Below are 15,618 nucleotides of genomic sequence, written 5' to 3'. Positions count from 1 at the left end.
ACTTGTCAAGTCAGAGAGATCTTTGGCAGGAAGGTGGAGAGCTACACAGGCAGGCAGCATTCTCAACGGCAAACAAGACTGCTGTGAATGCTGAGAATTTGCAAAGGAATACAGGGCTCTGCTGCTTCGTGGAAGGCAGGGCAGATATCAGAGGCTGACTTACTGTAAACAGGACGAAGTACTTCTGGTTGTTCTCGCCGACACAATTATTGACCCAGGGGCAGTGGTGGTCCATCTTGCGAATGCACCGCTTACAAACACTGAAACAGCCCATAGGTCAGACCTTTAGGGGTATCCTAACAGTCTGGGGGCTCCAAGGGTAAGGTAGGACCCTCTGCTCCAGTTTCACTCCTCAGAAATGGCTTCCCCTGGCATGGCTAGAGGTTTTTCTGGGTGTGGTACAAGGGCCTTGGAAGGTAGGGTCAGTATGCCCAGGGTCAGTCATTCCCAACAGGGGGAGAGAGTCATGGCCTTTTATTCTGTTTAACGTATAAACAGGACAGACCTGTCATGGCTGAGGAAGAGGCTGCTCTCCTAAGCTGAGAACTGGATTTACAAAGATGGACTGGAGTAGTAGTTTTAAAAATCTGACAGAGTAGGATGAGATACAGAGAAGAGTTGCTCCTTACCACCCCCCCAAACAAACAAACAAACAAAACCCCAAACCAAGGGCCACAAAGAAGTTCCAAAAACACTGTCATGTGCTCCCAGGGATGAGGGTTTGCTTTGCCAAGCCTGGCCTGATGTCTGGTGGCACAGTGGACCTGGATCTGCTGAGCTGCCTGGGCAAACAGCTGAACTCTGAGCCTCGGGTCTCCTACCAGCATGAAAGAAAAAGCATATATGAGAACACACACTGGGCCTCGCTCAGACAAGTGGTGGATTCATACTGGTCTCCATTCTTGCTTTTTTCTACCACTCTAAAGGGCCTGGCCAACCCAGGCATGCTGGCCTGACTCCATAATCTCCCTGATGCCAGGCAGGCAGAGTAAGAAACAGGGGCCTAAGAGGGAGGCAGAGGAAAACAAACAGAACATTGGGTACCAGCAACTCCAATGCCCCATCTGTTTCTTTCTCTCTCTGTTAACAATTTAAAAACATACATTAAAAAAAAAAAAAAAAAAAAAAAAAAAAAAATATATATATATATATATATATGTATATGAAATATACATCTGAGTTGGTAAAACTATTCCCAGAAATAATTTTAAAAGCACAGACAGCAAGGAGTGATTAGTTCCTTGTTCTAGGCCTCGGTATCAAGCTCCTGCTCTTCCGCGCCACCCACTGTAGCCCGTTTCTTATTCTTCTGGATACAATCAAATCTGGGGTTCCTTATGTCCCTCCTCATCTGAAGAACGGACTCCTGAAGGTATACATACTTCCTGCTCCAGGCCCCTGAGTAAGTTCCTCTTCTATCTTTACTTATTTCTAGAAGGATTTTTAAGCACGTGCTCTTGAGGCATGGCAGGCTCAGTGGCAGAGAGGCATCAAGTGGCCTTCCATCTGCTGAAAGCTGTACAAGAGTTTAAACGAGCTGTTGCAGCAAAGCTGTCGTCTGCTCTCCTCCCAGCTTCCCTGCAGAGATGAGATGTGGGCCCAGGAAGCCAGCGTCACTGGGCAGCCAACTAAGACAAATACTCGTGCTTAAGGGAGCAGGGAAAGTGAGCACGGCCACTGAGGCCTGCAAAGACTGGTCCAAGATGCTGGTCTCTGAGTTTCCTGTTCTCAAAGATAGGACCCATCAAGATGGCACCTCTGCTAAGCCTGGGTCAGGTAGAGCAGGGTGGGTGGGGTGAGGCACTGCTCAGAGGCTGACTTGCTCACAAAAAGCTTACCCAACTAGGCTAGGCAGGGAGTATGCTAGGGGCAAGGCCTGGAGCAGTGGAGGGCACTTGCACTCTACCATGTGGTCTCACCTAAGGCACCACCCCACAGGAGGCGGAAAGACCAGGAACTTCATTTATAAGGCCTGACAACCAATAGCAAATCAGCACCTTGGAGCCAGCCCCCACTGCACATGGAGTGGGCTCAGCAGTGTCCCCTGACCAGATGTAGCAGGGCAGCCAAAGCACAGGGTCAGAGGAAGCCTCACAGTCCACATAGAGGAGCCGCCGCCCTTCTCCAAACATGCCGCAGACACCTTACTGCCATGCTGCGGGTGGGCCGACGCCAGAGGACCCTGTCTCCATTCTTCTCACTTGGCAAAACCAAGTCCTCTGAGGCACCTTCCTAACTTGCTCTTTCCTTAACATGCCTGACAGCCCTCTCCTTGTACTCTCTCCTAGCACTAATGCCAGTATCTTGTGGACAAGACACTGTGGGCTGGTAAGTTCCTGGGACACGAGGACCACATGTACAATATGTCATTAAAAAGACAAAATGCCTTATGAGGAAGTATTTTTGTGTGTCCTTGCCATCCATATTTCCCAGGCCCCTTTTATGTTTCAAGTTATTATTTTAGAAGAAGGCAGATGCTTCTCCTCCCCACTTCCTCCAGGCTCCCTGCCATTTCTCAGGACTCGAAGCTTGGGAGAACCCAACAAGCTCTTTGGCTCATGTGCATCCATGTCCTCCCTCCGGTTTACATGTTCCCTCTCCAGGGAGGTGCACAGGCCTTCCCTGGGTATGCGGCTCCAAACGAGCTGGCTGAGGCTCTGGTGCCCATGCTGGGTAATGGCCCTGCACACAAGAGCCATGTCTTACGTGTCTCTCCTCACAGCAGCACTTATGGAACTAAGCCACAATGGACGAGTGTCTGTCCTGCCTGGGTGGGAGGCCTCTAGGGTCAGGGCCATTTCGAATCCACCAATGTAAGTCCAGAGCCAAGCCTGGGGCCTGCCTTAGCAGAGTCTGCTGAATGAAGGCTTTGATGCTACAGACAAGTCATGAGCAAGCCGGTGAAATAAGCTGCCTCACACCTGCTGAGGATGCTCCAGTGGGGAAAATGAAAAGAAAACAGCGAGAAGTACTGAAGGGGCCATGGCAACACGCATGGGTTTCAACGCACCACATCTAATTGGCTATGACGGAAGTATAAGCACAAAGATCCACAGCGCAGTCCAGTGCAGCTCAGGGAGTCAAGTTTGTGAAAGACAGAGCAGTGCAAGGGAAGGAACAGGGTGTCGGAGGGCACAGCCTCACCTCGGGTCCAGGCAAAGAAACACAAGCTCTCCAATCGGCCTCAGCAGGATTACCCTGATCTCTAATGTGCGCTAACTGCTTTAAAAGCAGTACCAGTGCTACATACACTTTATCAGTAATCTTAACAACGAGAAAGACAAAACAATAAGAAACTGGTAGGTGCAAAAAGCAGCCCACCACTGTCTAGCCTCACTGTGTGGATGTGGATGTGGGGAGGCTGACCTGCCAAGGAGGTGTCTCCACCTCTTCCAAGAAGAGCTCAGAGCATAAGCCTAATGCCTTGACCATCCACATCAGCACAGATGGCTCCTTTCAGAGGATTTCCACATGCTTCTATGGCTCTCATGAATGGGAGACTCCATACCAGGATGAAAGCAGCTTGGGGTTCTAAGTGCTTCCAGAGGGAGACACCTACCCACATACTATAGGGCTAGAAGGCAGCACACCCTTCAGGTTCAAGGTCTGGGTGTATCTGTGGTACCCACCAGAGCATAGGGAGGCAGCCTCAAATTCAACTGGCTCTATTGGGAACACAGAAAATAAGAGCTGGGGACAAACAAGTGTACACGCTGAGCAGGCAAGCCCAGCGTCGACCTTCTCTAACCATAGCAGACTGGGCTCAGCCAACCATAAGCGAGGCCAGGCTGTCCCACGTGCTGGGGATTCTGTTTCTCCAAACTGTGGGTCCCCAGATGGCCAGGGCCACATGTGCCATCACAAAGGAGCAGCTGTCAGCACACACTTCCTGAAGTAGGAATAGGCGACACATAGGCAGCCTCACTTGTTCATCTGAGTCAGCAGCTCCTGCTGCTCAAGCTGATGTGTTTACTAGCATCCAGAACACTTCCCTGGTCACCCCGGGGAGTGAGGCAAGGAGGTGGCAGGAAAATGCCAGGCAGTGGAGGCAGCCTAGTGTGGAGAGAGAAGAGAAGAACCACTGTGGTTACCCCAAAGTTCTTTTCTGTAATGTTAACAACTCTGTTTCTGGTCCTGCCTTTATAAACCCAGCTCACCTCCAACTTCCTACTCATTCTTCTTTCAATGAGTAGCTGCAGCTTGCTGAGCTGGGCAACTTGTGCAGTTTTTTATATTTAATCCTTATAATAAGTTAGGGAGGAACAACCCTTACTTATAGGAGAGAAAGTTGAGGTCTAAGAGTCACAGTTCAATGGAGACAGTGTCAGTGACCTCTCCAACTTCAAGGCCACAGCCTGGTCTGACCCTTGGGGCTACTCTGAGGAACCACACAAGCAAGGTGGGTGATCTTTAGACAGCAGCTAGCTCCAAAGCCCCAGGGGGTAGGAAAAGGCTAGACTGATGCTTCCGTCTCAGACACAAGAAGCAAGCCTGAAGTGGGCCTCAGAAGCAAGTGGATCCTGAGAAAGAAACCCCGCAGGGGACGGCAATTGCCATAGGACTCTGCCGAGCTCCTCCTTCACCCTCGAGCAGGTGACCACTAGTTGGGCAGGCTTGCAGAGCTCTCTCTCTCAGAGACAGAGAAACAAACATACAAGTACATACAGTTACATGAGTCATTCCCAAACTGGACTTCTAGTGGAAAGAACCCTGCCACGACCTGGAGCCAGAACCAGCAGGACCTAATCCTGTCTTGAGCACTCACTGGTTGCAAGACCTTAGAGCAGTCACTTAACCACCATGAGCTTCAGTTTCCTTTTCCAGGAAGAGTAACCCCTACAGGAATACCTATCTGTCAGGGTGGATGAAAGAAAGAAATCCGATGAGCGATAATGGGACGAGAAGGGCTTCGGTGCCTGTGACACAGCAAGAACCAAGGAGCTGACTGGAATTTGAACCCTGGAGACTGACTAGCCTCCTCGAGAGGTGGGCGGTGAGGACTGCAGGGAAAGGCCACCTTCCATTCACTCAGACCTCTCACATGACCCAAGTGTCTCCATGGCCTCAGGCTGACAAGGATGACCTCTTGCCTCTCACCTCCCCACCCCACATGCACTGGTCTGAAAAGGAGACTCAGTGACATTTCTCCCTCTGTATTTTGGCATTTAAAGTTCCCTTGTAATGAGAGAGTACGATTTTTATCTAAACATCTTCTCATCAAGAAGACTCAAAACAACAAAGAAATCTGAAAACAAAAAGGGAAAACTCACTAGATAAGATGGGAAAACATTTTTGGGGGTTGAATTCTACAACAGCCATAACTTCCAGAAGTTTCATTTTAAAGGAAAGTCTTTATTCCGGAGCAACCGTTTGTTTCAAGTATAAGATGTTCACAGAATGATTTTCTAAAGCTTTGTCTCATGGTCCCCTTATCATAAAGCTGTGAGGTGGTAGGAAAATCAGGAGTCCCCTCAATTTTACATATATGGAAACAAAGGCCTGCACCAGGTGTGGCAGAGCCAAGTCCTGGGGCAGATGTCCTGAGTCCAAATCACATGCCCTTTCCAACCTAGTGGGCTCACAGGGACCAGGATGGAAATGCACAATGTGCAGAGCAGGGGATGTTCTGAGAACTCTTGTGACTTGACACCTGTGTAGGAAGTGTGTGTTACTCCAGGGTATGTGCGTGACAGGAGGCAGGGTGGCTGAGAGGAGACAGGGGAGCCCCAGCCCGTGTACCTGCAGTGGTGGGCTCTGTCGGGCTTGATGCTGCAGCATTTGGGACACTTGTATACCACCTGCCCAGGCTTCAACTGTAAACTCTCGATAAATTCTTTAGTGGCATTTCCTTTGGGCACTGCCCCCTGTAAGAAAGAGGAAAAGTGTCAGGGTTGTGCTGGCCGTTCTGTCAGTCATAACACTCCAAAGTGGAGACAGTCATTTCTCAAAGCAGCCACCATACATGTGTAAATTCTATTTTCTGAATTATATCAACAGTGAGGATTACTTAATATTTATTTAGTGGTGCTGGGGATTGAAACCAGGGCCTTGTGCATGCTAGGCAAGCAATCTACCACTGAACTACATTCCCAGCATTTTAAATTTTATTTTGAAACAGGGTTTCACTAAGTATCCAGGCTGGCCTTGAATTTGTGATCCTCCTGCCTTAGCCTCCTAAGGAGCTGGGTTTACGGGTGTGCACCACCATGCCTGGTAAGGAATATTCATTGACAACGAATTTTTCTGAGGAAATGCCATTAGGCCACATCAATCTCTTGATCAATTTTCTACAAAGAACAGTTCTATTGTTCCTGGTTATTTTCTTTCTTTTTTTAAAAATATTTTTTAGTTTTGATGGACATTTATTTTGTTTATTTATACGCAGTACTGAGAATTGGACTCAGTGCCTCATACATGCTGGGCAAGCACTCTACCATTGAGCCACAACCCCAGACCCTGTTCCTAGTTATTTTCTATTTTAATTTTGCTAACATCGTTTTCATTGAATTCAATCTTGCCTAAATATTACACTGACAATATGACTCATAATTTTTTTGGTCTACATTAAATTTCCTGTTAATAGCATCTGCCTTTGTGAATTTTCATTGGTAAGCATCACATCTAACAGTCCGGTTTTCCCAGACCAAAATGTGCAGCTCTCTATTTCAATGGGTTATGTTTAAATTGGAATCAAATTTTATTTTATTTTACTTTCAATCAGCACTATTATTATGAAGGATGGTAAGCTGTATTTTTTCCTTAGTAAATTCACAAGCAACAGGGAGCCTTGGCCTCAGGTATCTGACTTGCTATCTGGCTAGGCTACCCTCTGATTTGCTATTCCATCTGGCTAGTATGCTTGAGAACACTTGGTGTTCTTGTTCTAGCTGTCCACATTTGGGCATAACCAACAGCAGAGCCATCAGAATATGCTGCTGCTCTGCACCCATCCCAACAGAAGGAAACTGGCAGTGCACAGTTGGAGCAGGGTCTGGGAGCCAACCTTCACCAAGTGCCTACTTGGCGCTGAGCCCTGTGTTCCCATGCTCATGGCTATGGACTCGAGAATCCATTTCCAGGAGGCTCATGGTCTTTTGCAAGCTGACAAACAATTCTGATAAAGGGGTTACCTGTTGCAGAAGTTGTTTATGTTGAGAGAGCACAGAGGAGGCATAGCCAACTGACTAGGGGAATCAGAAAAGCTTTAAGTTTTAAGAAATTGATGTTTAATGGCTATCCAGAGGAATGCGACAAGGTTTTCCAGTAAGAGTTATGGGAGAAATCAGATTCCAGCAGAGGGGGACAGGCACAAAGGCAGAGGTGCGAGTGGGCCTAGCACACTTGGCAGATGGAGAGAAAACTAGTGACCAGAGTCCAGGTGTGCACTGTTAGCAGGGAGGCTAGCCCATGTGGAGTGCTCAATGCCAGACCTAAGGGTGGGCTGGGTTGTTTTTCTTTTTCATAGGCAGCCCAGAGCAATTGGGTGACACCAATGCTTCAGGAATAGAGCTTGCCTGCCTGTGCTGTGTGGACCACATAAGGGAGAGATTAAAATCCCAGAGACCACTTAGGAGGGTACTGTTGACAGTCCAGTAAGGAAGGACTAAATTAAGAGGATGGAAGTGAAATGGAGAGAAAGTTCAGACACATGAACTTACAAAAGGTGTAGTACAGAACCACCTTAATATTGTGGTGATACAGAGGCTGACAGAAAGGGAACACTCATATAAGGTTGGGATTTTTAGCAGATGGTAAACAGAGGCACCCTTAAGCCACCATGAGAGTACTAGAGAAGAAAGTTGTATGGAAGAGCAGCCAAGTTCGGCTGGGGCCTGCTGGGTCTGAAGTGCCCAAGGGACCCCCAGGAAAAGATGTCAGGAAGATGGCTGGGAATATGGGTCTAAGAAGCACAAGAGAAGGACACCTTGTGGCACAGAACGAGGGTGAGGGATGGGCTTGAAACTCCACTGGTCCCGCTTTAGATTTCAGTTCCACACTTGTTGCCATTGGTGTCCCTGTTGGCAGGTGGGCCTCTCTATGCCTTAGTTTCTAACCAGTGAGTCAGGATTCATCTTACCTAATTTCCAGCATTACCATGAAGGTCAAACCACACAGACAGTTTATGGAAAGAGCTCAGATGATGCATGCCATACACAGTGCTCGGCATACGGTAGCCTGGATTCTGGATCCAGCATTGGCATCAACACTGCAGCTCAAAAAAGACACCTAGACTGCTGCAGCAATACCATGCGGACTACCGGGGCAGGGCCCAGACACCTGCACTTTATAAACCTCCAGCAGGGCCCAGAATGAAAGACAGTGTGGATTATTAGGGTGAGGGTTTCAGACAGAGCTCACTGGTTCCTGCAGAGTGGGGCTGACAAACAGCCACAAGTCAATGAGGTGCTCCAGGGCAGAAGTCACAGAACCTATCCTACAGAAGAATGACTCTGGGAAGGGAACAGCTACAGAAGAAACAAAAATCTTCAATGCTGAGAATGCAAGGAAACTGTGGTTTTGTTTTTTGATAAGGAAATGACTCATGGGGGTAAAAAGTCCAGCTGAGGCGACTGCAGAGACAAATCAACCAACAACTCTGTTCTGAAAGCCTACACTGTGCCAAGCACTGGGGAAACACAGAGAAGTAATGGGACCTCAGGGCCTCCAACAGCTGGTGGGTGGACAAGTGGCACAGACAATGAGGCAGGAGGACTGAAGAGAGGGATCCCAGAAGGCCAGGAGGATCCTGGTGGATGCCATACAGAAGAGGGACACCTAGGAGGGAAGCCAGTTTAAGCCTCAGCCCAGATGTGGGAGTACAGAACTCCTGGCCTTTCTGTCCCTCATAAGGCTCTTTGCTGGGTCCCCAAGTCCCCCCTGCTGAGGCTCTCCTACTGACTGAGGACCTACTCACTCCTGAGATGTGCAACACTTGGCTGGCTACTGTTTGGAGTAATGTCACTCCCCCGTTGGTTTGCTTGAGGATGAGGAACCTCAAAGAAGCAACAAGAAAACACAGGGTCACTTGTTCACACACATGCTCATCTCCCTGGTGGGGGCTCAAGGACTGTAAGTGGGGTGGAAAAAAGGTCCTTCATGCCCTTTCAACTCCCTTAGGTACTCCATTAAATTTCCTTTTAAAAGTTCAAAAACAGAGGAAAAAATGTGTCCTGCAAAATATGGTCAGATGTCAGAAAAGCCTATGACAGAAATTTTGACAGCAAATACCCAACTTTGGTGGGCAAGGAACATATGGTATGTACAATGTCATTTACAATGTAGTTTTTGAGAGCAAATATGTATTTTAATTGATGAGAAACATCAACAATAAATTATATAGTCATACAAATGTGTGTATACATACACATGAATAGGAACAAAAAAAAAAGACACATGCAAAAGTATTAGTGATTGCCTTGAGTTGTAGGATCACAAGTACTTTTTATTTTCTTGACTATATTTCTTAAATGTTCTATTGTGAACATGTAGCTTGTGCAATAAGGGAAAAATCCTTGAAAACACAGAATAAATTAATAAACCTCAAGAAGGAACTACCTAAAGTAGAAATATGAATGGTTTTCCATTTGCAACTGAAGTGCTAATAGTGTCTCATTTTGAGCCATCTAAGCAACCCCCAACTCCCAAATCTGGCTAAGGGAGAGGGTCTCACAAATCTCTTTAAAGAGAATTTAAAAACTAATTGCATTTGGGCAACTGTATGACCTGTTTATCCCGAAATCATAAAATGCAGCTGAAAGTCACTACTGTCATGTATACAAAGGAAAAAGTACAGAGACATTATTTTCCCAAGAAGCATCAATGGAACCCAGCTTTCCTTAATGCAGACCCAGGTGGACCCCTGCCCCTGCAGATCCAGTTTTTAAAATATTCCCAGTTACCCTGAGGGACACAAGACAAATCCCTCTGTAAATAGGCACTGGAGGTCTCACTGGCTACTCTCATTATCGCAGGTTATTTCAGACCTCGGTCAAAGCCAATCTTAGCAGGTCAGTCTTCCTGAAAGTTTGCCTCTCTACTGTGATTCCATTTGCATAAAGCTCCCAGAAGGCTCATCCCCATCCAGACAAAGCTCCACCTGCCCAGCCACCTGCCCAGCCACCTGCACCCATCTCTCAGAGTCAGAGACCAGCTGGACCAGCCCCTGAGACAGTGGTCTGTGACAAAAGAACTTTCCAGTCACAGATGAAGTTTTCCTTCCCGTCTCTCACTCAGGAAGATGCTGTTCTGCACACATTTCCACAGATTTTAGAACTGTGGAAACTTATCAGTTCATAGTAAGAAATTTTTCTCTGTACTCTCCTGGAGAGACGGCAGGGAGGCAAGTAGGAAGGCCTGATGAGACTTTTTGCCACTTCTGTCACTGAGATATACCAGCCCTTCCCCCCACACCTTGCAGGGAAGTCTTGAAGCTCCCACGTTACCTCAGCCTGGTAGATCCAAAGGTACTGATTTTTTTTTTCTCATTTCCAAAGTAATATATACTTGTTCATGATCTTTAAAAAGGAAATATAGATGAGAAAGTGAAAGGAAAAATCCACTCTTAAATCATTCACCCAAGGTATGTACTACTGTTTTGAAGCATATTCTTCTAATCTTTTTTCTTGGTACCTAGTAACCTAAAAACACTTTCAAAATCTATAGATCTATAAAAATGTAAATATGTTTCCAAAATACACAAAATACACATCAGTTCAAATGTGGTTAATTTAGTTCACAGAATCGTGAGAAGTCGTCAGAGCTTATCTGCATTTTGTACCTCTGCATAGAGGAAAGGAATGTAGTGTATTCATGTGTGGCAGGAGGTATGATATGTCTTCATCAGCCATTTCCCTTAGTGTCTAGTCCAAACTTCCAGTATGTCCCTTGACCTTGACCTTGACCCATCTCTCTCCCACTTTCCTCCTTCCTTCTTGAGACGACGTTTCCCTGTGTTGCCCAGGCTGGCCTCAAACTTGCCATCCTCCCGTCTCAGTCTCCCAAGCTCTCCCCTCTTGGTGCTATCCTGCTTTGTGGCTAAGCTTTTCCAAGCATGTGCTCTTGCTCTTTAGTCCATTGCTCTCTGGCACCTGTCCCCTCCACCCCGGGGAACTGCTTTCATAAGTCATAAGCAACTTCCTGTGGCCAAATGCCAAGGTGGAGTCTCAGCTCTCATCTTCCTCAGCATCTTGTTCTAAGTCTAGTCCCTCCCTGTATCTGTGGGAAGCTGTGCCTCTCCCCAGCTCTACGCTCCTGCCCATCCTGGACACTCACTAGTGTTCCTCAGGATTCCAATAGCCTTTGGCCCTGCCAATTCTACACTATCTCCTGGACACTCGTGCCTTTGACCCCTGCTTCCTCTACACTACGCAGTGATGATGCTCAAATCACTAGCTCCAACTCAGACTTCTGCATCTACACAGATCAATATCTGATTGTCCAATAGGAACCAAAACAATAAAACAAAACCTCCAAAATTTAACACACACTGCTAAAATGGAACCAACTTACTTGTTCCCCAATTGTCCCCAAGTCTCCCTTCCCTGGACCTTGGCACATCCATCTACTCTGTCACCCAGGGTAGAAACCTGGTAGTTACCCTCAATTCTTCTCACTCTGCTCCAGACTCCACCCACTCTTAACAGATTAATTTCACCCAAACCTTGAATCCCCCAATTGTCCTGAAATCGTTAACTATCTTTCTTTCTCTCCTTCTACCACTGTCAGGGTCTTCCCTCAGCCCCACTGTCGTCTGCACCAGCCCATTAGAGAATCTCCTGGCCCTTTCTGCCTCCCATCTCTCACTGGTATGGTACACTCCAACTCCCCACTATTTTCCAGGGTAAACATTCTAAAACATGAGCCTGATCACATGATTCCTGGCCTAAAATTTTTACTCGTTTCCTAGTGACCATGGACCAGAGTCTGAGCTTCTGGGCAGAGCACACGGGGCTGCCACAGCCCAGCCTGGGACCCGATCCAGTGCTATAGTCCTGCCTGGAGTTTCTCAAAGGGACGCCCTCTTCAAGCTTTCCTCTTCCGCCTCCACAGCCCTGTTAGCACCTTCTCAAAGCCTGCCAGTCACCTCTTTGCCACTTGCACCCACCTCACAACCCTTTTCTGTCTTCTTCCTGAGGCAGAACCATCAACTTTGTGCCCCGAGTTTGTACTTGTGTCACTGCACACCTCATGTAGTCACACACCACCTCTCCTATAGGACTGTGAATTCCTGGAGGATGTACTGTGACACACATATATAATTACACACGATCTCTCCTACCGGAATATATATTCCTGGAGAGACAATGTCTTTCAACTTGTAGCCCAGAAAATTGCCCAAGGTCTGGCAAGAAGCCTCCATTCAGTAAACACAAGCTGAGTAATAATGGCACAACTGACATTGAGTGCTTATATGCCAGGTACAGTTTCAAATGCTTTGTGACAAATCTGTACTTTGTCAGCTAATTCTGACAATAAACCTATAAGGTAGAGACTATGATATCCCTCATTTTACAGATGTGGTAACTAAGGCAGACAGGACGAACAACTCCCCAGGACAACACAGCTAGTAAGTGGTAGCACTAGGATCCAGATTCAGGCCATACGCATCTAGAGTCCATGCTACATAGGTTCTAGTAGAAGGTAGACTGGTTTATCAGATACTTCTAACAAGTAATTTAAAAAAGGCTTTCTAAAGATTGCCTTGATGCTATCACATTATTTCACTGCCAACAACTATATTAATACCACGCTAATACTCAAATTAAAACAGGGCTGGGACAAGGTCTGCTTTGATAGGTCCATGGAAAGCAGTGGACGGGTTCTGAAAAAATGCCAACAAGAGAAGATTAAACAAAAGAAAAAAGAAAGAAAGTTAATGATTTCAAGGACTCAGGGACTCAGCACCACCATCCATTTGCAGCAACAAAAATGAAAAGGTTGCTCATGCTGCTTTAGGAGCTGGGGACCAGGCACATGCGCACTGGCACATCTGGGCAGAAATGTTCCCTCTAACAACTCTCCCAGGAACAAGGTAACCAGCCGCAGGCCTGTGCCATGAGCCTCCAGTCTCCTCCACAGAAAGGTAGGAGGTAAGTGCAGCCCTAAACTGGTCACTTTCCTCTCTGGTGCCAAAAGGAGTTTCAGTGGCAGGTTGTTAAGTGGCAGGTGTGAGAAGCTTCCTGGCGTAAGAGAGAATGAGGCGCTCTATTCAAATGGACCCTGAGGTAAGTCCCTTGACCTGATTCAGGGATATGCTAGTACCTCTAGGTGAGATAAGTGAGGCACCTGGCCTGAGCCAGGAGAGCCCATGTGTTATTCTCCTGTCCTCCCACAGGCCCCACATCAAGCTGAGGAAGTACTTGCCAACTGGCTCTGTACAATAAGGTTGCTGCAGAGACTCCAGAAGGGAATATCTACTGCACATTTGAAGTAAGCTCCAAACATGTCCACTGATGACTTTCAGCAACTGAAATAAAGTCAGTGGCCTGCAGTGGTCTAAGACAGTCATGGAGGTTGGTTTACAGTGAGGTGTTCACAGGGTGGGACTTGTATGTGGGGTGTAGTGGGAGGCAGAGGTGAATTTTCTTTTCCTTAACAATATGGTACATTTGAATGGATTTATATTCCTCCTTTTCTCAAATAATTTATGAAGTTAAGTAAATGATTAGGTCCAAGGAAAGGAGGGGCAAAAATAAAGCGATCATAAGGTTTTGTGCAATTGCCGTGATTGTGCAATGCTTGGCTTTGAGCCTCCTGGCAGCTGGAATCATCAGAAACAAGTTAGGTCTCTCAGCTTTAGGCATCTTCTGGGAGACAGATATTATCCTGGATCTAACTTTTTAAGGATTCCTGAGAGAGTTCACAGGCTGAAGAATTAAAATGTTTTAGAGCTGGAAAACATGGAGAAATTAGGAGCAGGTAAGGAGGGAGAGGTTTTTAAGATCAGGATTTCTGAGTCCAGGCTGTCTTTGAGAGGGCAACTGGAGTCATTGAGACCGCTAAACGCCTGACATGTTTCAGGAACTCAGAAAGCTCCTGGAAGTAACATTACAACCTCACAGAGGGCAAGGAGAGGGCATCATGAGATCAAATGCCAGCCCGACTCAACCTCGCCCACATCTGCATGCTTCCAGGCCAGGCCAGGTGGGTGGCCAGGCCTAATGAGGTGCCTGCCCTGCATTTTGGTCCATCTGTCTTCTTCCCTGTGTTTATGGGGCTTACCTCTCAAAGGACAGCAATCATCTCCGAGGGGGTCACTTTTACATCTGTGGGTCATTTACCTCTCCCCCTTTCTGCTCAAGCTGTGTGGACCCAACTATGGCTGCATTAGAGTACATGAGGGCTCAAGGGTCTAGAAAGCCACAGTGGTTACAATTGTTCTGATGCTACATTTGGAATAAAAATTTTAAACCTGGAAGTGGGACAGTAACTATCTGATGGGTGATCACTCAAGAGACTTCCTTCTCTCTTTCTCTTTTTTGGTGCTAACCAAAATCATATACAATATGGTTTATACTCTCTGGATGTAAGTTGTCCTAAAAAATTATGGGCAATATGAACTCTTGAGATACAAAAACATTATAATCATTAGGGAGTTCCTTAGAGCTCTGCAGTGAGTTTTTGTTTCAAACAGACATCCCTGCTGTATTAATAAGAAGACCCAAACTGATCTGCCTTCATACAAGATCTGGGCTCCCAACTCTGCAGCTTCACTTCTGTTTTACATACTGGGTTTTGAGTAAGATGTCAGTCACATGCTGGGAGTATGGAAAAGCAGGTGGTGGTGTTAAGAGATGGCTGATCTGTAGGACATGCTTTGAATCGTTTCCCTTGCTAATGGTAGCTATTCAACAGAGTCTTTGATTGTTGACCTGGTTTTTTTGGAGGTTGCCAGCAAAACACACCTATGAGAAGCTCACTGGTGTCTGGGATATAGTCAGCAGCTCTCACCCATTCAGGACTGGAAGCTAAGTGACATACCACAGTGAGAATCATGCTGTCCTGCATCCAACTGCCAGGGGCTGCCTGAGGAGGTCCCTGGAGAGAATGCACACTTCTATACGGTACATAAAGGAATACAGGTATGTGAGGGCAGCAAGAATGCCAGGGTGCCACATCCCCTTCCACAGTCCAACATCCATCTCCCTAGTTTCACAGGCCATTTATTAGGCAATGACCTCCACACTCTGCTCTCCGGTCCCAGCTCTCTACTAGCTCAGACTGGCTATCCACTGTCCACTTAGATGGACAGTAGCATCTCTGCTTGCACCTAATGTAGGGGCAGTTTGGCCAGAACAGAAGTCTTGGGTTCTCCTCCTGCATCCACTCCTTCCTGAACTTTCCCTTTCGATAAAGGATATCTGTCATCTGCCAGCTGATCTAGCTGATTCTGGAAGGCACGCTCTCTGATCAGTCTCCATTCTCCAGTCTTCTCAACAGTTCTCAGGCCTCACTGAACATGAGGGACACATGGGAGCTTGTAAGTGTCCCAATACCCTAGGTCCTGCCTCTAGGTCAACTAGAGCCATATCTCTCAGGGTGGGGCCCACACATCAGTTCTCTTTAAAAGCTCTTGAAGGGATTCTATGATGCGCCCAGGCTTGAGAATTGGTGGTTTAA

The 15,618-nt window shown here is 46.9% G+C and overlaps 1 protein-coding gene and 1 long non-coding RNA gene across 10 annotated transcripts in view; both read right to left on the bottom strand.

Annotated features, from left to right (window-relative positions):
• ZDHHC3 (zDHHC palmitoyltransferase 3) overlaps window positions 1–15,618 on the bottom strand; it is a 53,726-nt gene that overhangs the window by 19,828 nt on the left and 18,280 nt on the right. For all 9 annotated transcript variants that reach the window (XR_013759959.1, XM_079115465.1, XM_079115466.1 and 6 more), the window contains 2 exons: window positions 5,740–5,864; window positions 164–260 (listed from right to left, as the gene is read on the bottom strand). Coding sequence is in view for 8 of the 9 variants with exons in the window: in XM_079115465.1 (XP_078971591.1) it covers window positions 164–260; window positions 5,740–5,864 (222 nt within the window). In the remaining variant the exon portion in view is untranslated. The remainder of the gene's footprint in view (window positions 1–163; window positions 261–5,739; window positions 5,865–15,618) is intronic.
• LOC306646782 lies at window positions 8,516–14,703 on the bottom strand. Its single transcript, XR_013759967.1, has 2 exons — window positions 8,821–14,703; window positions 8,516–8,746 (listed from the first exon to the last, which is right to left on the bottom strand). It is a non-coding gene; the product is annotated as an uncharacterized lncRNA (long non-coding RNA).

The sequence above is a fragment of the Sciurus vulgaris genome (genome assembly GCF_902686455.1).
Source record: "Sciurus vulgaris genome assembly, chromosome: 16".
NCBI classification, from domain to species: domain Eukaryota; kingdom Metazoa; phylum Chordata; class Mammalia; order Rodentia; family Sciuridae; genus Sciurus; species Sciurus vulgaris.
Note: the sequence above shows the minus strand (reverse complement) of the source record. Positions and strands in the feature narration are given on the sequence as shown.